The sequence below is a fragment of the Cyrtonyx montezumae genome, unplaced genomic scaffold (genome assembly GCF_038088225.1).
Source record: "Cyrtonyx montezumae isolate F1298 unplaced genomic scaffold, pur_monq_1.0 scaffold_9, whole genome shotgun sequence".
In the NCBI taxonomy this organism is placed as follows: domain Eukaryota; kingdom Metazoa; phylum Chordata; class Aves; order Galliformes; family Odontophoridae; genus Cyrtonyx; species Cyrtonyx montezumae.
In genome coordinates, this window is record NW_027072100.1 from 13676354 (window position 1) to 13703429 (window position 27076).

The 27076-nt window shown below is 43.3% G+C and overlaps 1 protein-coding gene across 1 annotated transcript; it reads right to left on the reverse strand.

Moving 5' to 3' along the window:
• Positions 1 to 26819, reverse strand: BCAS4 (breast carcinoma amplified sequence 4). Its single transcript, XM_065754526.1, has 5 exons — positions 26815 to 26819; positions 26276 to 26324; positions 17159 to 17260; positions 14918 to 15050; positions 1 to 646 (listed from the first exon to the last, which is right to left on the reverse strand). Exons 1-5 carry the CDS (start codon positions 26817 to 26819, stop codon positions 576 to 578), a joined length of 360 nt encoding a protein of 119 aa, XP_065610598.1. The 3' UTR covers positions 1 to 575.
• Positions 26820 to 27076: the final 257 nt, after the last annotated feature.

Here is a 27076-nt window from a genome sequence, read left to right on the forward strand (position 1 = left end):
AAAAGCAAAAAAGGTAGAGGTGGGGACATGAACTATTTGACTTCTGGTTAAATAGAACCTTCCTTACAGAATGGCACAATTAAAGGTCCACAACAGCTTTGCAGAAAGTTTATTCATATCATTCAACTTACATTACACAACAGCTTTTAAAACCTGTTCCTGCTTTGAAGAAGAGTGCTGGAAGGTTCGGCCATATGTGGGTTACTGCCTTTTTAAATTCTGACTGATTTCATGCTCTGTGGTGAAACCTGAACATTTGTGAAGCTGGCAGTTTTAGCATGCAGTACTAACATACTCTGTAACCTTCTCATCAGTTTAAATATAAAAATACTCTGCTGGTTCAGTAAGCTTATGGTGTAAACTCCTGTGATCAAATCATAGAATAAATGTTCCAGCCTCTGTACGGCCACATCACGACTGGAAAGATTTAACTTCCCTTTGGAGATGCTAACCAAAATCTGAAACATAACAGATGCTTCTAATTTATATATATGAAGTACAAAGCATAAGAGCAAACTCAGCCTTTTATAAAAGAGACACAACTTAATGATTTTGATACTTGGTACCTACATCTGTCATAGGGAAAAAGTCTTCAGATCAGTGGAGTCCCAGCAGATCTTAAGAGAGTGCCACTCAGGGAGGACATCTGTAACAAAAACAGGACAGACATTAAAATACTATTTCCTGCAGCAGAAGTAATTCTTCCAAATTAACACTCAGAATCATAGAGCTGTTACTGCTGGACAGGACCTTGGAGATCCTCAAGTTCAGCCCATCACCGTGGTGCCCACTTACAGAATCATTTATTAGCATCTGTTTCAAATAAAACACAATCCTAGAGTTGGAAGGGACCTCTGAAGGCCATCTGGTCCAACTACCCTGCAGTGCACAGGGACACCACAGCTAGGTCAGGCTGCTCAGTGGTTCCAGTGCCTCACCACCCTCACTGGAAAAGATTTTTTTCCTTATCTATAACCTAAATCTCCCCTCTTTGAGCATGAAACCATTTCCCCTTGTTCTGTCACCACAGACCCTGCTGAGGAGTCCATCCCCTTCTTTGCTGTCGCTCCCCTTTGGATATTGCCAGGCTGCTCTCAGGTCACCTTGCAGCCTTTTCTCCATGCTGCACAGCCCCAGTTCTCAGCACGTCATGCATTGGAGCTGTATTCAGAGTACCAAATGAGGCACAAGATGCAGAAGATGAAGTGGCTAGATTAAACCTTTGGTAACTTGCATGAATGTCAAACCAAACCAAACCAAACCAGCTAGGAAAAAAAACAACACCAATGCTAAAACTAATTGTTTCCAGCTGCAATTCTTAAACAAGCACACCCTATATACTCTGCTTTATTTCATGAAGGAAGCAATGCTTTCCCCCACTAGGAAGTTGTGGTTTTCTTTGTTTTCACTATGAGTGGGTTTGCTGCTTCCATGGTTTCAGGAATATGCTTTCAACTCCTCTCATTTTGTGTCCTGCATCCCAGGATGCGTGTTTAACCACAGACTGTTCTACCTATGACTGTAATACTGTCCCTTAGACACAGTAGCAGTACCTTCAAGTCCTAACAGCAGGGGAGGTTACATTTCTCAGAAATGTGGCTTCGTTGTATTTGTTCCTTTAAGCCTGATACTTTTTTGCAGCACTTTCTTTCAGAACACTTTACTCTAAAATGGGCGAGAGCACGGGAACTGAAATGGTCAAACTACAAATGTTTGTTTGTTTAAACTCCTTTCACAAAACACTTCTTGGGAATCCCCCCACAGTGCCCTGAAACGCTGGGGAACTTCAGCCAGTAAATTAAACTCAGCTGCATTTAATATGAACTACGGGAGCAGCTCAGAACGGGCGGAGCTGAGTGAGCGCAGAGCCTCAGTGCGCAGCTCAGGGCAGAGCCACCTGCTCATTTACTCCACCTGTATGCACACAGTATTTGTCTGCACGCGTGCGTGTAAAGTGTCCTGACCACCCATATTTGCAACACCTCATATGAGAAGTTGCTTTCCAATACGAGGCACCAGCTCTCTAAACCATTCTGAAAACATTTACTTTCACATCTGAATCTCCAGATTTAGCTCAGCAATCACCTTAGCAGGAGTAATACTGAGCAGTTAAAAATAGGGTAGAACACAGGGGAAATTAATTTTAAAGCATGGAAAAATGCAAATTAGGTAGAAATGCTAGAAAAGACTGACTAAAGAAGAAATATAGAAAGGGATTTGGTTTTGCTTCTGGGGCTTTGAAGAAATCAAATAATTGATGAGCCCTGTACTGAGGGGATCAAATATTTCAGTAGTACAACTCAAACCTCTAGCTAAAATCTCACTCTCGGGTAAATTGTGAATCTCTCTATAAAACTAAAGGTTCTCAGTTCAAAAATGTGTATTATTTCCAGATAACAGTTTGCTACTTAGAAGTAATCCTCACATTTATCTGTATTTAATTCTCATTCATGTGGCTCAGGCCACGCACCTGTTTACACACATCTCCTGATAGTACCCACTGCTAATCCATTGGCATAACACACATCCTGGCACAATTTAGGAAGTAAATACTCATTTATACCATGACCAGCACTGGGTACTTAAGCTTCACTGCTCTGTTGTCACTGTCCAGACTGCTGGCAGAATCTCCAGCCATCCTGATTAACTCTTGATTTGCACATCTAGGAGAACAATTCCACATTCTCAGAGAAGTATGCTTGCTGACCATTAGGATATACAGACTTTGCTTTGGGAACCAAACACTGGCAGTGTGAGTTATCAACAGATGCATGCAGGTCTGAACTTGCCATGTGCAGACCCAAACAAAAGGAGATGCACTCCTTCCAATGCACAGAGTATGAGTCTAATGTGGAAGGTAACTCGTTTTGTTTCATCTAAGTCAACAGTCACTCACAGCCATTGGGTAAGAGAAGATAAAGAGCTGGAATCAGTGAGGTAAGTACTACCAGTAGTGAGGTTTGCCTCTGCAAAACAGAAAGGAGAACTAAAGAAATGAGCAGAGAAGCTGCAGCTACAGTCTGCATTCTCAGTGCAATACTCAAATGCTTTGAGGTTTCAAAAAAATAAAGTAGCGGGATAGAAAAGCTAAAAATGATTGAAAATATCGAAGTAAAATAACCTTCATTTCTAGGGCAGTATTTCTGGCAGTCATTAGAGGAGGAAACAAGGCAGAGATACTGCTGTGAATAACAGTAATGAAACTCGAGCACTGTCAGAGCAGCCAAACTTCTCTGAGGACATGATCCTCTTTTTACAAGGAGGGTCAGGACTTCCCATGGCTCCTGAAAGCACTGTCCCACTCTGATCTGCAGACTGCTATTTTAGAGCTACTTACTCACTTATATCCAGAATTCCTCCAAAGAAGTGGCCAGGAGAGCAATGATTTTATTTATTATACCCCTGCAACAATAACCCAGTGCTTTCACAAATAATACCTTCTTATTCATGTGGCACTACAGATCCTGTCCTTCACAGATAGGCTTGCTCCCTTCTAATCTGCAGATATGGTATTTCTTACCTATTGTCTTGACAGATAATTCCTTTGGTTGACTTCATGCAATTGTATCATAAACAAATAAATACTTAAATAAAGTAACTCCTCCTGTTTTGCATCTGTCCACACAGACCTCAAGGAACACACTACTCATCAGCTTATGCTGAAGGAACGACTTCAGTGTTCATTATCTTACTGAAGTAGCTGCTGCATCAGTAGTAAACAAAGCAAAATGCCAGCCTGTGTAACGCGACGATATTTTACAAGGACAGGGCCTGAGAAAAGCTTTCCTTCACAGTGGTACAAATGCCATGCAGGGTTAAAAGAAGGGCATGAGGAATCTGTGCTGTGCACATCACACAGACAGAATATGAAATAATTCCACTGTGGTCAGGCTGCTTTGAAACTTTGAGTGATATACTTGCCAGCTATGGAGAAGGGAAAAGCAAGAGGCAGGGGAGATGACGACTTCAGATTCCAAAGCCACAAAAAATAGGGGTTTAAGCAGCAACAAATAGCTTTTCACCTCCAGATCATTTGACTCATATCAGTCACAATACAATAAAGACCAGACTACAGTCCCTGGAAAGTTGGTGCTCTAATTAGGATGGCATCCATACCATCAAATACAACCACCAGTGGCAGCCCCTACTGCAGAAGTGGCCATATGCTGTGATAATGCCTCGCCCAAAGGGCTGTCATTTCACTGGCCTCTGTGATCACCTCTGGCACACACCTGATGTCAATACATAAGCCCCTATTTCTCTTTTGATTCGTCTCAGGTCAGGTTTGAGGCAGCTGAGCACAGTGCAGCAAATTTACACTGTACCTGAATTGTACTAGCACCGAAAACCCCTGTCACCAGCATTAAATACACTCTGCACTCCAAAACCGCACTTTGAAATTGTATTTCATGTCAAAATACATTGTTCAGCTCAACAGAACGGGATCCAGCACTGCTGAACTCCACTGAAATCCCTTAGAAAACAAACTACAACAATCAGAGATACAAAGCACAGGAATATATAAATGATGCCTACACATATAAACTAATGTCAGGGAAAGAGCCCACTTCCCAAGCTGGTTCTCTGTTTCAATATTATCACAGTGCAAAACGACCTTTTGACTCCTTCTTTGAGACCACGAACAAGCAATCAGTGTGAGTGCAAGACATGACTGAGGCAAAGCTCACACTGGAAAGACATTTAGATGTAGTCCACATGGCCCTAAATAGGAGTTTTCACAGTTACTGCACTTTGGTTCTATTATCTCTAAAATGGGCAATTAAGCAGCATGAAACACTGTATGTATGCTCACTGATTTGATTGCAGTAGTCCCAACAGTACTCAGCAGGTTACCAGAACACCCCACTGCCATTTACAATGACTGTCTCCTCTTCAACTGCTGTATCCATCATGAAGGAACTTTGCATCATCTTCTTGCTAACCTGTTATGCTCTGGAAGGCAGCTATTAGGCCCCTGTACATTTTCTCTTCCTCAGACTGAACAATTCAGCTGTCCCAGACTCTCTTCACTGATCATGAGCTCCAGACCAAGCACCTCGGTGGCCCTCCCCTGGGCTCAATCAAGTTTATAAATATCTTCCTTATGCCGAGGTCCCTAAAACTAAATGAGATATTCCAGGTGCAGTTTAAGAAACGCTGAGTACAAGAAAAATTATGTGCAGTTACCTCACAGTCATGTCATTCCTGCTGACTTCACAGTTAGAACAACTTACAGTTTCTAAATGGGAAATAGTACTGGAAAAAAATATTCATAAAGGAGAAGTATTTCATGTAAGACAATAAGAAGAGCAGATACACATCACCTTGTGCAATTCAACAGATACTAGAAATATGTCAGACTGGTAGCATTAGATCCAGCCTGACAAAATAGTCAATATTCTAGTGTTCAGTGAGAAGTCATTCAGAGAAACTGACCCATTCAGAAGCAACGGTGGAAAACTGCACTCTGTTTCCATGAGTAATAGAGCAGGAAACAAGTGAGGTTTGGCTTGTATGTCACCTCCAGTCGGAAGACACGATGCTGTTCTGTGACAGCGTAAGAAATGTGTCCGCAAAGACAAGAACAGCCAGCATCATACACTGCCCAGTCTGACCTTGGTAATTTGTCTCCAGCTGAGACCAATGGCTGCTGCTTCAAATATGAAAACAGGGCAAGTATGCAGCTCTGCTGCCCTGAATATTCTACAAACCTATAGGAATTTGAGGATCCCCAGAATTAGAAAGGTAACTTTACTAAATGACTTCGTCTGATCAGCTTCAACAGACATAATTCTTTTATCTGTAACTGTGAGTTCTCAAACTTTGGGGATATCTTAGATTAAAAAAAACTCCCTTTGTTGGTTTTCAGTCTATTTCTTGATAATTTCTACTTGCTGTCTCATGCAATTTTAGATTTCAAATAACTCTAATGCATCCTTCTTCAGTGTGGAAAAGAAGGACAAAAATCATCCTGTGTTGAGATGGTTCTCAAAGAGAAGTGTCTCCCAACTCCTCCAGGTGCCTTTTCCACTGCCAGGACCAGAATTTCAGTCAGCATCAAAGACAAAGCCACAGATTTACAGTGGCAAAGATTTTTGTTTTCTTTCTTTACCTTTTCTTAATTCCTAAAGTTCAATTTTCTTTCTTTCTGTTAAGGACACCGAGGTGAAGGTTTTCATGACCCTGTGATGCTGGCTCAGAGACCAATACCATACAAGACCCATTTGCATCACCTACTGAATTTGTTTTGGCAACAAGTTTTTCTACTCTGTTTCTCAATGTTAAAAGGCCTGTCTATAGCTCTCTGCAGTTGGCATTCACTTCTGCGATCCCAAAATAACTGTCAACAAGCTTTCTCATCTCATTGTGTGCCTCATTTTCTAAATCATTTGTGAACGCTGAACAGCACGATAGAGATACAGCCAGCATCTGAAAAGCTTCTACAAAGCGTTTTCCTCAGGAGCAGATGAACACTTTGGGACCCCAACAGGATGAAGGAGTCAGCACTGCACACGCACGCTTTGCAGGCCTGTTGTGGAACATATGTGAATAGAGATTTAGCAGCCTGACATGAGCACAGCCACAGTTCTTCACTGGGAGGAGAAGCAGCCAATGCTAAAAATAAAAGTGAAAAAAATACACAGTCCTACCACTGAGACAGGGACCCATTTCTTTTTTATATAAAAGAAATACGTTTTGTCTTACTAACAACTAATACCAAAAAAGCATTCCTACGCTCTGGACATTGTAGTATTTTGGTTTTACAGACCCATGTGGTCCCAGTACAGGGGGCACCCTGGAAGCAAAGGAGTTAAGCAGGAATGCTGTGGGGGTGGAACAGATTAACCAGACTTTTCTGGAAGAGCCACTATCATCAATACAGTCAAGTAATGCCAGCTAATGGCATAAAAATCCGTGTGTGACCGTGCAAAGGCAAAGCAGCCACCAGGGCTGGGCGTGGGGGGCCCACTCAAAGCAGGCCAGGAGACTGCAGCGAGGCAGAGCTGAGCCCAGCTGCAGGGCTGGCTGCTGAACACGCACGCACACACACACACCTTCCTGCAGATTGTCTTGCATTTTTATTCTTGGCAAACCAGAGAAGCTTGGGAAACATTTGCAGGTCTGGCTATTTAAGCAGGAGCAGCTTAGCGAGGAGCACACAACAATCACCAAGATGAGGCTGCAGCAGTATTGCTGCTGGAAGAAGAAAATTTCCATAATAACTGCTTTATGATGTACCAGTTACACTTTCTACAGCATTTCACCACTCAGCTGCATTAAAAAAAAAAAAAAAAGAAAGAAAAAAACAACAAAAAGCACCAAAGGGCAAGCACGTTATTTTGGTACATTTTTTCTCCAAGCCATATTGACACATGGACTCTGCGACAAAATGAATGCTACTGAAGCCCCAGAATATCTGCACTGAATATAAATACATTATGAAATAGCTTTTAAACTCTGCCCTGAAGCACTCCCTGATTGGCTGCCAATGATGTCACACATCCATAAAGCCCAATAAAATGCATGGGTTAACAAAGCTTATTTCTATGACTAAACTCCACGCAGCAGGAGCCAAGACGTCGGCCAGGCACAGGATTATGGGCAGCATCTCTCAGGTAGCTGGACCTGCAGCCCTCAGGCCTCAGCATCCAGCAGGCTGCCCACTGGCAGCCAGAAACGTGCTCCCAGGCTGCTCTAAGCAGTGCTTAGCTAAGTGTTGTTAGCTCGTGTGAGGAAAGCCTTTGTAAGAGAATCACCATCAGCTTTAAGGTGATGCACTCATGCATATTCAGAGCAGTAAGTTTGGTCATCCTGTTTAATAGTTTGTACTCATACATCCACAGCATGCATACATACAGACCACATAGAAATATGAAATATGAAATGCTGCTTGATTTGCCGTATAAAAGTTTTCTCAAATTCTTGCCTAAGGCGTAAGAACATTAAACAGAAATAAAGTCATGAACGGTAAGATTAAAATATGGAGCTACTATGAAGCATGCTATCACTGCACTGCTCAAAGCATCACCAGCAAAACAGAAAAGGCTGCTGCTCTCAACTGTTGTTCTTCCTGCCTCTTTTCAGCTTCATATCCATGGCAAAAAATGCTACAACTCACAAGGTCAGCACCTCCAAACCTCATGCTTTCCTCGATTACTCCTAAAGGATCCCTTTACTGCTGAACCTCAGCACATACCATCAAATATTTCAAGTGGAACAAATTCACTAACTTGTAAACACTACTTAACCAGCTGAACACCAGCGACAGAATCCTGGAGCACTGTTCAATCAATGCAAGCCAGCACTGCAGCTCATGTGTTAATACTTGCCATCTGCTCATGTTGCATTTTCTACCACAGGAAAAAAAATGTGACTGCTGAGTAGAGACCCTTCAAAAAAATAGAAACAGGAGAAACTTGGCCTCACTTAGCCATAAACTACGGGTTCATTTTTTATTGTTTTAGACACACACACACACACAGTCTGCACAAAAATAAGTAAAATAGTTTTTAAGTTACTGTTTTTTTTTATATTTACACTTGGAAATTTGAAAGATAAAGAAAAAAGAAAGTGCCTGTGCATGTTTGCCACTACAGACAGCAAGAACTTAGCCTCAGGGAGAAACAGTTTGCGAAAGAGCTGGGGGAAGGGAAACAGAGGAGTGCATAAGGAACCAATGTGTGCGTGTGCACATTTGTGTTGGTGGCCCTGGAAGAAAATATTCATCACTACGGCTCCTAGAGGCTCCAGCACAGCAGAGCACCTCTCCTACAACACTACCATTACAGAGACAGAGCTTCCTGCCAGCCACAGAAAGTGGCCTGGTCAGGATGGGGTGGGAACCTGGGTAGAATACCTTCCCACTTTGTGAAACGTGCAATTCTTCAGTGAGAATTCGAAATCAACTTTAAAGAAGTCCTAACTCATTACTGCCTCAGAAACTGAAAGCAATGTCTTACCCTAAGTCACAGGCCTAAGACACGATGGCAAGCATTGTTTTACTTTTGGCCAAAATGGTATTTCATCTGACATTCAGGGCAACGAATGCAACGTTCCTAGTAATATTCCTGAAGAGCATCAAGCACCTCAGTTATGTCAGAGAAAAGGAATTTCCTATGGCATGAGGTCATCAAGGAATAAACATTCCTGAAGCTACGTACCATGAGGTTCTGATTAGCTGTGGCCAAGAAAAAAGGAACAAAACAAAACAAAAATAGATCAGATCTGCATTTGTGCCTTTAAGAGAGAACAGCTTGCATTAGGACAGCTGTAGTGATTTTCAGTCCTCCTTGGTATCTTTCTCTCTTCCTTACTGCCCTCCCACACTGCAGCAGCAACTGCTAAACTGCCCTGATAATTAAAATTAAATTAAGCACTGGTTTCACTTCTGAACGCCCGCAGGAGCTCCAGCCCAGCATTACATTCAGCTTGATACTCATTTAACTTATTTAAGTTCAAGTAATTCCGATGTCTCACTGTTGCCATGTAATACACACATTCATTCCAAATGCATTTAGTATCTAATCATGCTCCTAGATGACATGCATCGCTTTGAAATAAAGGTTCCCAAAGAGATATGACCAATCACCAAGAGAACAGCAATCATTCAGGAAAACGAGTCACAGAGAAGGCCAGTAAAACGCCAGAGGATGCTTTCATATGTGAGTATCCATGAGAAAAAAAAAGAGAGGTGCTAAAGTGATTTGATAAAATGTTTTCAAAAGGTGATGGGTGTCTCAGTGAGAAGTATCCAGGTGGCAGCAAAAGCAGAGGAACAGGAGAGTTTAACTGGCCATCTGTGGAGGTGAGGGAGGTAAGAGGGAAGCAATCAACACCTTCAGCAGAAAATGCCACTGGGCAAAAATAAGACTTGTTTTGCAAAGAGCAAGGAAACAGAATTTACATTTGTTGGACTATGCTTGTGTATAATTACTATCCTTTCTAACTGACCTTGCTTCACCAGCACATTTTGTAGAATAGGCAACTTAGCAACAGCACTGCAGCCTTACACTGCATTTGCTGAAAGCACAAGGACAGAAAATGTCTCCAGTCTGACTAACACCACTCCTCACCCCATACACAAACTACATTAAGTACTTTTAGTGAAAGCTAAGATTCAGACCAACTTCATCACCACCATTTTACGGATCACTTGGCATGTGAATAGATATCTACACACATGCTTATGGTTAACTTCATTTGAGAGTATTTGTACAGGATCAAGATCTTTATTTCCCAGGCTACCTTTCTATTTCATTCATTTAATTTTCAATTGCAGTTCCAGAAGAAAAAGGCATACAAATAACTTAATTCACAGTGAAAGTCACTGCTGTTTGAGAATCATATCAGGATACTGTAAAAATCCACAACCTATGTGTTCTGTATTATAAAATCGACATCAGAATAAAAATTCCTTTTCAATACTCCCTAATGCCAAAAGCATCCAAATTTTAACACAAATTGCTGTGTGAAATATCTGGAGTGAGGATTTAAACCCTTTATTATCTCAGTATATTCTTGGGTCTCGTACGAATTTATAGACTAATAAAATCGATTGTTCATTCAGTTCTGTAAAGCTATGCTTTTACCATAATCCTTTAAAAAATGGACTTGAAATGAAAAGCTGAAGTGTTATCATAGTTCAGTAAACAGGTTTCACGGAAAGAGTCTTCTGCGTACGGTTCTGTGGACGCTTCAGAGTGGTGCCAGGCCATGCTGTAGGTTTATGGTATGGCCACAAACAACAATCAAGTCATTTTATTTCTGTATGCCTCCAATTTCCACCAGCACGATGGTACGTGTGCTTCCTTTTGCCCACCATTCATCTGGTGTTCACCCAGCAAGTGGCTTGTGCCCAGAACTACTGTCAATCACACACTTCAAGATTCAGCACTCTGATTTCAGTAAAGCCATCCAGACCCTGCTATAAATCATGAATTTCTTCCAGAGAAGGGTTCTTGTAAGCAGGAAGTCATTTAAGATGCCAATTATCTGTTGCGTGCAGAATTAACAATATGAACAAAATAAAAACAGAAAAATTTTTCTTTTGTCACACTGAGACTGCAATTTCTACAGCCATTCCTCTGATGAGACACTATTACAGAAGTATGTATTATACAGCTACAGAAAAAAGCAGAGGAGCATACCATGCTGTGGAGATAATAAGCCACAGAAATATGGTACAGCAAAGTTCCCAACAACCTCACCACAACTATGGCTGGCAAGAACATAATTTCTCAGGGGGCTAAAATACATTTGAGATATTTAACCCTAACATCGTGCAGTTCTGCATCTCGGTTCTGCATCTCAGCTAGTGTGTGAACTGTAGCTGGTAGAGCATAAACAGGAAAACAGTATCACCTAAGAAGAGGGAAACAGTCATTCTTTGTTCAGTAGAATAATTCTAATATTTTGCAATACATACCTCATGTCTATTAACACAAGGGTACAAATGGCACACTTGTAACAAAGAAAGTGGGATGCTGTGTGGAAAATTCAGAGAATTAATTCTGCTAATATATCTACTCAGCTGCACCTTTCACAGCACACTGCTCCGATGGCTTGAGGGCATTCTTGCTAAGAACATGGCAGCCAAGTTTCCACTTTTTGTGTTTTATTGCTTTTGTTTTTTTAATCTATGGCAGCAGAGTGCAGGTTCATGAACAGGAACCCTGAAACACCTAAAGCATTAACTGTTATTTTACATGCACTGTTTCGTACCAATAAGCGCACAGAGTCCTGTTTAACAACTGATATAATGACACAGAGCTGCATTTGGAAGACAGAAACCCAAGGACAAAGAAAACGTGACACATGATATCCTATATTGTCCCAAGAAGTCAGGCCAGTGCAGAGCTGCAATGCGTAACATGAAATGCTTAAATCAGTACGAGTCACTGCTTGCTGCATTCATCCCAGCAGGAGACAAAAGAAATGTAAGAAAAAAGCAGGGTGGAGAAACATTTACCACTTACTTCTCTAGCACCAGCTAACATCTTTTCTGTAACTAACTCACTTTAACTCTGCACATGTCTCTGCTTCATAAAACATTTCTGAAACAAGATTTTTTCCTCTTCAAGAGTAAGCATCAAAGCCAGTAAATCATAAGCTGCAAAATATATTTCAAGTTCATCACTACGAACAAATAGAGCCACTGAAACTGAAGTCTGGAGGAGGAGCTTTTTACACCCAGAGGTTGGGTGTCTATTTTCCAGCACAGATCAAGCCAACTTACAGAAAGGCAATATTTGACAAGGCTTTACACATGCAGCTAGAAGCTTTTGTCAGAGAAATACAATTATAATTTAAAGCCAATTTCTGTGTCAGAAAAGAGATGAGAGCACTAATGTAGATGACTTTCTGAAAAAATCAAGTTCTAACCCTGCTTTTCATTCACTTGATCTCTACTGAAATTTCGCAACAGGAACGGCTCAGTTACTTCCAAACCACAACTGATCCTTCACACTGTGAAACTAAGTTTCAGACATTTTTGAAGCACCTACCAGCCCTCTGCTCCCTGCATCCTTCTCAGGCTCAGATTTGAATGCTGAGCAGGTGACCAGCTAGTGACACTAGCCAGAAGGAATACTTCTGGTCTTAAGACAATGCCAGTTATCAAAGGGGCATGAAAAATAAATAAATAAATAAAAATGGAAGAGTTGCATTCAGTTTTGTTCCACTGGGAAAGATACCAGAGATTTTTTTCCCCAAAAAAAATTCACATCCTAAAGTTTTCTGAAACAGATTTCCTGGCTTTCTCTAAGACTGCTGAACCCCATTCAGCCAGGGCACTGATAAAATCTTCAGATGAAAGATCTGATATCACAGTTTCTCTCATGCAGAGTTCAAGCTTTATGGGAGAAAGGCTTTTCTTCCACAGAGCTGCAAACTTCACAGGAGAAAGTTATTTCCTCAGTTCTGTTCCCTCAGGAGGAGTTATATTCTTATAACCTGTCAGACTTACACAGCCATATTTGAAATTTATATTTAGTAAAAGGTCATTTCTTTTCAGACCACCCCTGGCTATTCCTAACACAGAGTGAATTCTAATTACTCACTTTTCTCCCATAGATTTGACACCTCTCCCAGTGCTGCCATGCGTTGGAAGTCCGTATGAAACAGCTTGAACACCCAAACACATTCAAAGATTTTAAAAAAGCAACATTCTGCAGCATCTTGAAATACAATGACAAAACAGCAGGGACTTTTCTTGTACTTGCATAAGTATGCATTCAATCAAAGAGGAAAAAAATCTAACTGCTCAGAGAGGACAGCTCTCAAGTATTGATACCCAATCTGATCAAAAAGGCTTTGGAAAGAAGATGCACAAGTTGGATACTGTCATTTCAGAACAAGTTAAATTCACCTATAAAAATGGTCAGGATAGCCCTAATATTTAAATGTCAAAAGATGCTTAAGGGGCAACTCTGCAATGGTGTCCTGCAAAGCAGAGGAAAGAGGATACACAACTACAAAGGAACAGATTTGGAGAGAGTACAGAAACTTCAGCAGCTGGCAGAGATCTTAATATGTTTCAGGCAACAGACAAACCTAAATGAAGGGAGTTGCAGAAATTCTAACTCTACTTACACCCTGAAATAATTCAGTCCTTTCTCCACACTTCTGTCTTGTCTGGGCACATAACATAAGAGCCATGGTATTTTAATACACCTCCTTAAGTAAGTACCTCACTTTTTTTTTTTATATGGTGAACTTGCCCACTGATAATTTCTTTGGATGACTGCAGTTCTTGAATTACATCACAGAGTGGGTAATCCTTCTCAATTCACCTGCTCTACATACAGAATGAGTTCACAAACCAAACCTTTTCCTTGTCTTGTCCTTCCTCAGGCTACGACTCATCTGTTTAGATTTCTCATTTGTGCTCATCCTTGTTCTCTCTCTCACAGAGTTTTTTCTATTTGCACTACGTTACGGGAAAAGAATGAGAGGAAGAGCACAAGACCAGTACCAAACTACACCATTCCCTGCTTATTTTTCTGTTTCCTTCACTAATACTATCATTCCAAGATGTCTGCAAGCACAAACAGTCACACAATATTTCAAAAATTCTCTAAGGACAAAAATAAGTATTAAAATGATTATACTGTTTTCAAGCATAAATCAAGCCAGCATCTGAGTAAACAGGTGGCCTTCTGCACATCCTTCTTGCTATCCCTTTTATACAACATTATTTGAATAGGCAGGCAAACCTTGCCAAACTTTCAGCTTTGATGCATTTCCCAGCCTGGGTATCTGTGATGGGCCTAACAAATTTGGAGCTTTAGGAAAAAAAAATAGTTTAATTTCTTTAATTTTTAATTTTAAATTGGCTTATCTGTTGTATAGTTGTTTTAAAAATCTCAAATGCCTTTATAAGTCACAGCAGAAATTTTAAATGGGCACAGATTGCCCTCATTTCAGGGACATCTTTTCCCATGGCTATGGAAATATTACCAATTTTGACCAAGTTACACTCTTTTCTGTGTATAATATACACAGAGGTTTTATATCACTAGAGTTTGACAGCTAAATTATCCAAAGATCAAATCAGTATGTACTATGTCCTTTCCATGCCTCTTAACCATTCATTATGTTCTCTACAAAACAAAAATCTGAATTGGTTCGGCTGCTCCAATTTATTCGCTGATACCTGCGTCCTGCTGCCTGCCAGCGTTATGCACACCAGCATCATGCTACAGCATTTCTGAAGGGGAAAAAACCATAATGCATATAAAGGCACTGCTAAATAATTTCACTGAAAGAATCTCTTTTTTAAAAATGCCCTTCACAAACGCAAACAATACGTAGTTCTTTTACACCGCTAAGATGAATAATCCAATCTGTACAGCCACGCTCGCTCTGGAAGGGGCAATTAGCTCTTTCTCATCTGCTGAACAATTTCAAAAATACTCACGTTTCTGAAGATGGGATAGGTGCATATGGAAACAATTTGCAAACAGTATGAAAAAGGCACCATGGCTCTTCCCTGCTTCAAGCACTTGCTCTTCTAGGAAGGAGACGTGGTGTGCAACTGTTTTAATAAATGCCTGTGGAGCTGTGGAGACAGGAAAAACCGTTTATGAAAATGAAAAGCACCCATTCTGAGTCCCAGCATTACCCTAGGCAGACACCAGAACTCAAAGAATAAGGTTTAACAAGATTTCAGAACACACTACTGCTGATGTAAATGACAAAGAGCACATACTCAGCAGTGAAGTACAGACATTTACAGGCATCAGAAGAACCACTGGTCATGATCTAAAGCTGAACTTCCTCTTTTTCTAAGGGTCCACTTTGCACGCTGATGAGTGTCCATAGTGTCTAAAGGTCCACCAGCAGCTCAGCAGTGAGGGGAAAAGGCCCTCAGAAGCCACACAGGCACAACTGCTGCTGGTGGGAGGGGGCACAGCAGAAGGAGGGGAGTGACAGCAGCAAGAAAGGAGGCAGCAGATGACTTCAGCCAACAAAACACACAGTTCAGTTTCAGTTGAAATTTGAGACATAAGGGAAAGCCTGCCAATAAAAAACAGCACTAATTTGCTAAAATACAAAAGAATTCTGATACTGTCTATTAGCAGTTAAGTTGCTGGGACTTTTTGGAGTTGTTTTTTTTCTGTTTTTATTTTGTTTGTTTTGAGATAGAGAGGCTGAACATTGCCTCTCTGAACATTTCAGGGTTACTGTGAGGCTTAGCAGGTAAATTAGTTCCCTGAAATGTATCAGTGGCAACATCAAACCTAAAACCCAGCAGCCTCTCACCCTATTTAACCATTACACAGCAGTCTCTCCCTTTCCTATTCCTGAGAGTATAAGTTAATTTCTTCTTTTAAAATCCCTATGGATGCTAAGCTTTTAAATTTAAAGTTCTAATTAAAACATTATCTTCTGCTTAAATTAGCTATTCAATCTTGTGCTCTCAGGTTATTGCCATTACAGATTATAATGTTAGGGAGAAAAACTGATTTCTAGTCAATCAAGGTATTAGCTTGGTCTGATGACACAGAAAGCCTCTCAACAAAATTCTGCTGTGACTTTCAAGTATAACCTGTACCCTAACACAAAGACCATTGCTTTCTTCATATTTCAAATTATGATTCCCCTATCATTGTATTAAGGGAATGGGGTGAGGGGGCAGGAAGGGTATTAGAAGTATTAGAAGGAGGAAAAAAAATGAAGAAGGAGCTCTGTTGCTTACCATACTTTGGGGATAAGCGATTGCTTTGCTTTAATTTTTTCCCTGTTCTGAGATTCAATGTAAGTACACATTACACTACAGTCAAATTGTCAAGAATGCTATTTCTTACACTGAGGAACTCTGAAAATTAGACAGTTTCCAATTGACCCACACTTTTGTTCTAAACTGCCTTCCCTCTGTTTCCTGTCCTTCACCTTTCTCCCCACACTGTATACATCCATAAAATACGAAGCATTTTCATAAATGACAACTTTTCTTTGAAAGAAAAAAGAATGTAATGTAAAGAAAACTTGCTGAAAGTAAAGTCAGTTGCCCTGTCCCTCCCACAGTTATAAACATCACCAGAGGATATTAACTCGTACAGGAGTAGAGCTTGAGGCTCAGGAGCTGTCTGTCTGGAATTAATGCTGCAAACAGTTTCTTTTACTTCTGAGTCAGTTAGAAGTGATTTTAGGCATTACACAATTTATCTCATCATGCTTTAATAATATTCTTCCTAGAGGCAAACTTGCCCTCAGTTGACACAAATGTTAATGTACTGCTTACTAAATAAGGTGAAGGCATCATAGCAAATCATACTGGCTTCTCCATTCAGGAAACAACAAACATACACACAAAAAAAACCCCCAAACAAACAAAAAAAAACCCTCAGCAGAAGATGAGTGCTGATGATAAGGCTGTTTTATTAGCTTTGTTACTAACATCAAAAACATAACTACTGCTTTTAATCCAGCATTGGGAATGGTAGAATCCACACCACTAAATTACTCAGTGATGCTCCAAAATCATAAATACTTGCATGTGCTGAACCACAGGTAAGCATCACAATTTTAAAACAAATATAAAATCTAAGACAACACAGAGCTCTAAATTTGTGAATGCTCCATATAAGTCCCTAGACAGTTAACCTATAAAACACATGAGAAGAAGGGTGTAAACTTTACAATGCAATTAACAAACCTCTAATTTATCAATTTTGGCATAGACGCAGTTCCTTTCCATCGCCTTGCCCTTAATGAGTGGAGTGCTCTCATCCAGAATCTCTGATGTATCACTTCTAATCTGCAGTAAAAAAAAAAAAAGTATCTCACATGAAGATGAATCTTTAACTCTTCATTTTATTTTCCACATGAATATTTCAAAGCATTTCTATCACTTCCATTCAAGAAGATATCACAAGGGCCCTTTGGTAAGTGTGTTCCAAAGTCAAGTCCGGGAAAACTACTTAATTTCCACATAATCAGTGAGACAACAAAGCAACCAACAGTGGATAACAGTACTTCCACAAAAAAACTGTACCCAGACCCTTCTCTGCTCCCCAGATTTCCACACTCCTCCTCCCAAGAGACCTCCTGCCCTGTGTTACACAAAACTGACATAAGGGGTATCGATGAATTTAAAGTGATCCTCCACTCGACCCTCCATGCTTTCGCTGTATTGGAGAACAGTTAATTCATTCAGTGACTGACCAGCTTTTGAAAAGGATTTGATTCAGCCTATGGCAAATGATCCTAATTCAGGGGCAGTAAGAAGGTCACTCATCTATCAGCAAGCAGAAAAGACCACCCACACCCAAATAATACAACTCAATCTGCAATGCACACCGACACTAACAGCAAAACAAGGCAAGGCTGCCCTTGGCCACATCTTTGATTACACCACCTCTACCATCTCATCTTCAGCTGCTGCTCAGGACAGCAGGACTTCTCCCACAGAATGGCAGAGCAATCACACTTGCTCCTGTCAAGTTCCTACACAGTATGTACCACAATTCAAGAAATATCACATTACCTTTTTGCTGCCTAATACAACCAAGCTTGCTTTTGATATCCACGTGAGGAGAAAAAAAAATGGATAGGATGATATCCACGTGAGGAGAAAAAAAAATGGATAGGATGGGAGCTGGGCCATGCTTTATGAACTCTAATAAGCATCCAGAAGTTCTAGTGATGATCAGAAGACTCCTTGCTTTGTCTCTCCTCCTTTCTTCTTACAAGGACTTGTAGTTTTTAAAGGGACAATGCTACACGTATGACTCGTGGAAAGATTTTATGGTATTTTTATTACCATTACATGCAGTTCATGTGTTTTAATAAAGCTATAAGCACTCTGTGATAGCAGATCGAACAGACATTCCAAAACAGTGATAACTTTCTATTGTAAACAAACCAGCAGTTTCCTCTATATCACTGGTCTCAGCACTGCACATACCCAGCAGTGGCACAATTGCAGACATGGGCATACAATGTTATCTTTACAAGATTTATTTCATTTCCAATAGAAATGAGCACTGACAATGGGGCAGAAGACCTGTGAACGGAGTCAGAGGAAAAACAAACCACCACTAACCCCAAACCATACAGTGCATGTGAAAAACAGGTTAGTGATCTGAGGTGAAGTTCATAATCTAATAAACTATGTCAGGTTAAAATCTGAGCCTTTACTTCCCGAAGGCAAGCTAATAAGCCAACACACTCAGAAAGGACCAAGGAAAAGCCAGTCTTATAGCTCAGTGCTTGATAACTCTGCAAACACATCCACAGTTTGGGATACAGTCAGAAAAAGGAGATGTACGGACTCAGTAGAAAAACCATCAGCACAACAAGGTCAAAGCAGACATGGAACAAATCTAAACCATCTTTCTTTCAGAGTAAAAGCAAGCAACCAATACTAGACAGGGAAGAGTCGATTTTTCAGCATGCAGCCTGTGATGAAAGGAAATGACATGCAAATATGATTCAGTAAGAGTCATTCTGCAGCAGTCTGCAGAACCACAGCGACAGAGGAGTTCAAAAGGAGTCGGTACATGACAAAGAAATGATCCTCTTGGTACAGCGACCTCTCATAAGACAGGGAAAGCAGTACTGGTCTGAAACCCCACATTATAAATTAAGATTCACCTTATCTTACTGAAGACCTGGCTGAGTGCTCAGCACAAGCACCAGAGCAGAGCAGAGCATGGGGGGGGGGGGGGGGGGGGTGGAAATCAAAAACCCAACAACCAAATCTATTCCTCTTAATAGATTTCACTGTGCTAATTTGAGGAGGGAGTGAGGAACAAAGGTCTGAGTGAACCTGTCTTCTAACAACTCAAGCCAGTAAGACAAAGCCCACGGAGGCAGCAGCACAGGGCACACAGGCAGTTAGGAGACAGCATGGCCGAGTATGAATGATGAATTGGGGCACAAACCAGGAGCAGCTCACTGCACGTAGGGCAGAGACACTGATCCTTGCATACACTGCAGTTCAAGCTGCACAATTAAGCACAGATTCTTGTTCTTTTGTATTTTATAAAAACTTTTTTTTTTTAATAGCTAGAGCTATTTAAAGATACTGAGCAAATTCCATTTGTCTTTTGTCTGTGGGACCATAACAAAGCTACAGGCACATTTCCTTGGGGTGAGTTCTGCAAGAAGATTTAATGGTTTGGGAACCACTAACTTGTAGCTTTATGAACCAGTGAGTATGCTGGAGAATCAACATATATATTTAATTAAAAAATAGAACATCAAATAGAGAATTTATATACATCCATGCATCCTCCTCAAGAATCTGAAGCCAAAGAAAAGGTAGTCGTGAATTTCCTCTTGTAACTAAACCAGGTGTGCATCCTGGAGCAGCTATCATTTTCAGTCATGCTGTAAGATATGCAGTCACACTGAATCCTATCCAAAAACGTACAACACTGATCCTGAAAACAAAATAAGCCTTTGATCTCTTTGCTACTAGTTCAAATTGTAGTTCAGCTAAAATCACAAGTTGCTAATTACACCTGAGGGCCAGTGAAGCCACTTACAAGGCAGTAAGTTATTTAGTGCCCTAAGGAAGTCAAAATGTTAAATACTTGGCAGCCATATTCATCTAACACAATCTTTTCATTGCAAGATACCTCTTCCACGACAAGTATGAGCTGAGATGAGCTGCATTTACAGCATCACTGTAACTCACCTACCATACAGGTGTCCATTTTAAGTGCTGTGCCTAAGCAGGTATTGCAATCTGACTCCCAAAATAGCATTTTGCCTTCCTTAGCACCGAAGAGCCAGATCTCTCCCACTCCGATACTCAAACCTATGCATCCAGAGTACTTTTAACTGAAAAACAGCACCACACTCACAGAAAAGCCAAATCCCTTAGAGTACTTTACTAAACGCTCGGTTGAAATAAGCAAGATTTTCTTTGCCTGATGTTGGCATAGACAAAAGACTAAATTATTGCTATGCACAGCAGTTGGAATCAATTCAAACACTGCGTTGTATTAATCAGATTCCCAGATACTACTTGGTATGCTGCTGAAAGGAATCTGACATTGTAGATACTGGATAGAAAGGCAAAAAATCAGCACACCTACGGCAGTGCTTTGATGTTCCCAGATAAGGCCAATGATCTGCATACCAGATGATTATTCTCAGCCTGCAGGTTGCAGCAAGATGTAGTAATGGGCAAAGCAAAGAGCATATTGAAACTAGGCTAATATTTTCTGTAGAAGCAGTTGGCAACAGAAGTCATCTCCCAGCAGGTAAAAAGCTCTGTGTCCCTGTGAACATTAACCATCTTCCATATATCGGGGCCAACAATGCCTGAGTGATAGGAAAAAAATAGCATAAAGGGACATATAAAGTCTTAGCCTAAGCTACAAAACAGAAAAATTGAGTAAATGAACTTAACAGTAAATCAGACAGAATATAATCAGCAGTTAAGAACAATGTATTCAAGCCACTTCCTTTGGGCAGCTCATATCATATCACTGAAGCAATCACCACCTTGCAGGAACAAAGTTAAAAGATTTTTGGCCCATGAAACTAGTCTCCCAGAGACTAAAGGTGTGATACTAGAGATGAAAGCCAAGACGCATCAAAAAACAGACCACGCGCTCTGCAGTTCCCATGCTCCTTTACAGCTCTTTCTGTCTGCAGCTAAATGGAAAAAGAACTGCTTATATAGCCACTAATAATCACTCTTTCAACGCAGCTCTTCCTCCAGTTAAGTCCCCTACTAATCACATGAGACTGACTGAGCCAAGCTTTTGTTCCTTTCCACTGCACCCCACTTCCTTCTTGAAGCAATGATGTCTCCTTTCCCTACACAAAAAACAATGTGATTTGACAAATCAAGAAATTCCTGATAGGTAAAAAGAACTCATTACTAACGAACTATACTGCTGAATGACACGCCTAGATCACGGCAGCCTCGCTTCTTTTGAGCAGAATTCACATCCAAGGTGCAAGAAAGGTCTGCTCTGTAACCAAACAACAATGAGCATTGGTTATTTGATGGCATTTCACATAAACAGCATCAGCACATTAATGTGAGTTCCAGCAGAATAGAACAGCCTGCTCTACGGGCACCTATGGCTTTTGAGCTCTACCCCTGGGAGTGAGCACAGCCTAGGAGAGACGTGCAGAAGAGCAGCAGGGAGCTGGGAAGGCCACAGCAGGACCTGCTCTGTGAGCACCAGACAAGGGGCAGGAGTGGCAGCAGCCAACATCCATGGCTCTTCCAACAGCTCCTAAACAAAAAGGAAGCGTTGCTTCAGTTCTTGCTCTCTGAAGCGTGTTTGACACTTGGTCTGCAATCAGCAATCACTGCAGTTGAGGATGACACGTACACAGTATGAGGTGCTCCAAGGGAGCGAAGAAAGACGTTGCAGCGGTAAGCAATAACACTGAGAAATGCAAACGTTGCGAACACCAAAATCCAAGCACCCTTCGGACAGAACCACTTCATGCCCGGGGTCGGCACGCGGGGACGCACCGCTCCCGCTCCACGCGTTCTGCCGCGGGCAATTGACGACTGACAATGAGCAGTGCTGAGCCAATCGGCGTGCCACAACCGCGGCTCAGCACGGCGGACACGACGCACCGCCGTCAGCCAGGCCGCCCGCACCGGCCCCGCTGACCGCGGGCCGCCCAGCAGCGCCCGGCGGGAGGGGCGGGGCCTCGCGGGGAGGGGCGGGGCCTCCGTGGCGCCACCCGGTGGCGGCCGCGCGCTGCCGCAGCGCTGCCCGAGGCGGCCGTGCCGCCAAGATGGCGGCCCCGCGCGGCCCCGCGCCGACATGGCCTCCCGCGCGCAGCGCCGGGCCCTGCCGTGCCGTCTCCTGCCGGGATGGGGGCACAGGGAGCCGCGGGGCGTCGAGCCGGGACAGCGCGCCCAGAGGCGTCCCCACCGCTCCGCCGGCGGGCTGTGTGCCTGGGCAGGCCGCTCCGCAGGCACTGTGCGCGCGTTTTTAACTGGGGAGGCAGAAATTCCGACCCTGCCATGCTCTGCTGGGTGTGAAGTACAAAAAGTGCCTTCCAGAAGTCAGTTCGATGTTACAGCCCGCATCGCTCGCTCAAATGGTTGACCTGCCCCACCCCGGTACCCCAAAAGGAAACGCTTTGGGCATCATAAGATAAATGGCACGACCGTAACGGAGTCGGACCACGTAACGACCTTTAGAGGCCCCTTCCCACTCAGTCCGCTCTACCTCCGCTGTTCTGAAGTAACTCACACTGATGATGTGAGAGCGAGGCCACCGTCCTCAGCACACACCACATCGCTGGCACGCTGTTTTCCCTACTAAGGTCATTCCCCATCTGAAGGTTTCTCACCTGAGAGCACACCACCGAGCTCACTGTGTGCTACCAGCACAGCTGGCTTACAGACACCGTTCAAAACTGACAGAAAACTGACAGCTTTGAAACGACTGTTCAATGGTAGCTGTCACACTGTGTAACTGTAAAACAAAGATAAATTCAATAACTCAATAGAGAACGCGTGAAAGAAAATCCATGTAAAGAAGGAGCATTAGCTGTACAAGCTGCCATCCTCCAGCCAACCTGCACACAGCAGGATGCCTGCTGACATCACTCATTACTCGTCCTAAATACCATGTACATCTACCACAGCAAATACCTCCAGGGAACTGCCACCTGCGCCCCACACTCATAGCATTTGTAACCACTCAATGGGACAGCACGTGTGTAAGGGCAGAAGCAAAGTTCACTGACCAAGGATAAGACTAAGGCAAGTCCAAGCAGTTCCACAGTCCTTAACCTTAAAGAAGTATAACGTATCCCAAATCAATAGTGAGAAACGTACAAAAATAGATGTAAACAACCTTAACAGCACTTTTTGTAAAGCACACTACTATAAAAAGTACAGTTGGCATTAAAAAAAGTTATGTCTAAAAAGAACTGGGCCACAAATACTCAGCAGTTCTGTATTATTTCAAGGACTCAGCACATTCACAGCTTCAGAAATGGGTAAGAGGGACCCACTGAAAATTGCAGATACGCATCACATTTACTGTCACCTGCAATTAGACACTTCCAAGCAGACCATGCAGACTCTTTCCGGGTGATTATAAAACTCCCTGTATATTTACCATTAAGATCTGACATAAAGCCTACTAATTAAACACATTTCAAAGTTGTGATGAAAATATGGGGTGACAAATCTTCCTCAGTTATGACAGTGATGTCACCATCACTTGAACTGTATGAGCTGGCACTGACAACACCAGCAGTCTGACCCCTTGCAGCGCTCACTCACGCTCCTGAAGTCAACACTTCATGCAAAAAGAAAAACGTTCTCAGCAGAACGAATTGCAGAAGTATCCCGGGTTGAAAATGAAAGCTAGCCATACATTTCTTCATCAAATTGTGTTAGCTCAGATGAGTGGCTTAAGCCAGGTCATTACATGGCCACGCTAAGGACAGTAGTGACAAAGGGGAGAGGAAAGCTGCCCGCCTTCCCACAGCAGCACTGCTTCCAGAAGGCATTCAGTGTTCCCCTTTTATTCACTGTTGATTCTCCCATTTAGCTATAGAAAGAAAACAGCACAGAATAATTAAAACCATGACTTCTTTTTGTACTTTAGAGGGAAAGCATTTATGTAACCTAGCTTTGAAGATAGCTTTCTTTTTTTGTGGTATACCTTGCAACTGTAGTAAAATCCCTTTCTCACCACTTCCCTTTATTCCTCGACTTTGTTCCTCAACTGCAAATTTCTGCCCCTTTATTCCCAGCCCTGGATAAGAGAAGCTCATTTAATTCCTTAATGCTACGTCCATTTCAACCTCAGTTTAACTGCCCATGCCACCTTGGAACCATTTATTTGCTTCGCCCCAGGATATATGTATTTATTCCAAGGTTGCTCCTTTGTACAAAGATTTGGGTCAGGTATTGTACACCATGAGCCTTTATGCCACAATAAATAAATACAGTGTTGTGACTTATTTGTTATAGAAGGAGGGTGGGAAGAAAGAAAACTCAGCATTGTATCTCCTCTACAAGGTTTTCCAAAAAGCCTTCCACTTCCACACAAAGCGTTAAGCTGCCTTCGTTAGATCTCAGAGTTCTCCTAGCTCATCACTAAGATAATACACAGGCATAGAGAACGTTTAAATTAGCCAAACCAGGCAACCACACTGCTCTTGCTAACCTCACAAAGTCCATTGTGAGGGCACATTTCCATCCTGCTGGAAATGAGCAGGTTGTTGGGTGCAATGCCCTGCTATGCAGCCTCAGGATACCCAAAACGCCCTGCAAGGGGAAACCATCAGCAGAGAGAGAAAGAGAGAGAGAGAGAAAGAGACCGCAAATGCATTTCAGAGTGACACTAAATGGCGTTCTTCAGATTCGAGGCAGGATAATACACCACAGTCCTGACAGCCTTCCAGCAGCAAAGTCTCCTCCTGGAGCACGAACACCTTGCTTTGCACTCATGGTTATCACAGCTTCATTTGCTACAACTGTTAAGCAAAACTTAAAAGTCATAATGAAAACAAGGAATTACATGCTAGAGACAATTGCTATTGCTAAAGCACACGGCAATAGTAGCAAAACTAAGGCAATCTCTCTTGAAAAAGAACTGAAAGCCCTCAGCAAAGCTGAGCTGGCAGCACAAGGCCCAAGAGACACGTAGGAACGTCCCACAAAAGCTGCAATTAATCCTTGAGTAGGGAAATACCTCACTTATATCACTGCTTTGAACAAACTACCAGTATATGCAATAATAAGAAAGTCTGGCATTAAAACGAGCGTTTAATTTCAGCTGAAGATGCACAAAGGAAACAGAATGACTTGCAAGCAGCAAAGAGCATGAGCTGTTCCCGCGTTCCTTGTAAGATTTAGCACATCAGTTACAAAACGCAGTTCTGCCACAGCACTGCACGGGAAACTTGTCCTTGTCACCTGGCTGCCTTCTTTGCTTCTTATTTAACACCAGTTTGAGCAGCACTTGGTAATGCCAACAGATCCAAACAGATGATGTGAATGCTTCAATGAAAATTCTTCCCTCAGAAGTTCCCTTTGCAATTGTCATCTTAACTTAACCAAGCTCCATTTTTATAACTTAATAGCCTTAGCAGTACTTGTTCCTGGCACGCTGGAGATGCAGGGATGACTAATTAAGCGTGTCTGAGTCCAGGCGTAAGAAAAAAGCTGTTGAAGGTTCAACTGCACAGGGATGAGGCAGATACCAAGAACTGCACCATACATCACCTTGAGAACGCTGAACAGAACAACAGAGCCGCGGTTCCAACGTTCAGACCCGTGAAAGAAGTCCGATTTATTGCAAAGCACGTATAAGGAAAGACAAAAACCGAGGGAGCGATGACGTAAAGGGGAAGGATGAGGGAAGCGCTCCGCGCAGCGCAGCCGGGGGAAAGTTTTCCCTCGGAGACACAGCGCATCAGTACAGCATCGCCTGAACCGAGGAGGGGAAAAGGTCCCGAGGGCAGCAATGGGCGCCGCGCTCCGGACACGGAAGGCCGCGCTGCTCGCGCCCCACGCGGCACTGCCCGCCCCGGGGCCCCGCAGCCCAACCGCGGCAGCGCGGAGCGGCCCTTCGCCCTCGGGCCGCAAAACGCTCGCGGCCGCTCTCGGCGGGACGGCATCGCCCGAGCTCCGCGGGCACCGCCTCACCCCGACCCGGCGGAGCGGCGGCCGCGCTCACGAGCAGAGGGCGCGCACAGCTCCGCCGCACATCCGGAACCAGAAGAGCGCGGCCGGCAGCGCCTCAGCCCCCGTCCGTCGCCGGGCAGCTGTCACACCGGGCCGCCCCGGCACCGACGCACCGACGGACCGACCCACCTCCAGCACACCGCGCTGCGGAGCTGACCGCCCGGCTGAGCCGCCGCTCCTCCGACCGCAGCATCGCTCCTCCGGCAGTCGGACAGCGGCCGACTCGAGCGCGGCCCCGCCCCGCCCCGCCCCCCGCGGACGCCCTCAGCGGGACGCGCGCGCCACCTGGCGGCGGCGGGCGGGAACGGGCGCGCGCTGCGGGGCGGGGCCGCGCTCCGGGCTCGTCCTCGCAGCCGGAGCCTTTGGGACGCAGCCCGGCACCGAAGCGGCGCTTGGGAGGGCGGGTGATCGCGGAGACCGGGGCCGTCCGATCGCAAACGGCGGCGGTACGCAGAGCAGAGTACGACACGCGGCCGCACGGGGTCAGATTTCCACGCGGGGCAGCGGGACGGAGCGGTGCTGCGCTGATCAGTGCGACCCACCCACGTGTGAAGCCGCACCTGCGGGCGCGGGCACTGCGCAGAGATGAGAGCACGCAGCCTCGCAGCAGCAGGCAGCATAGCTACGGTAGAGCATGAGGGGAGAGGCGAGGCGGGCAGAGGCAGTACCTCATTAGGCCGATGGGCGCAGCTTCGTATGAACAGATTTGGGCTTTTGCAAGTTAAATGTTCCTCTCCGTAGCGCACCGGACGCTTGCATCCTTTGGTAGCACATCTTCTCTTTGCCTCTTTCTGTTTAATCTTCCCTCCACTTTGTCTTGCAGCTGTGAAAAACTAGGTGCTTATTTTAAGACCTTGTTCGGGCATGCCAGACTGTGGTACACGGATTTGTGTCTGACCACACCAGTGAGGTGTTCATATAAGCATGCAC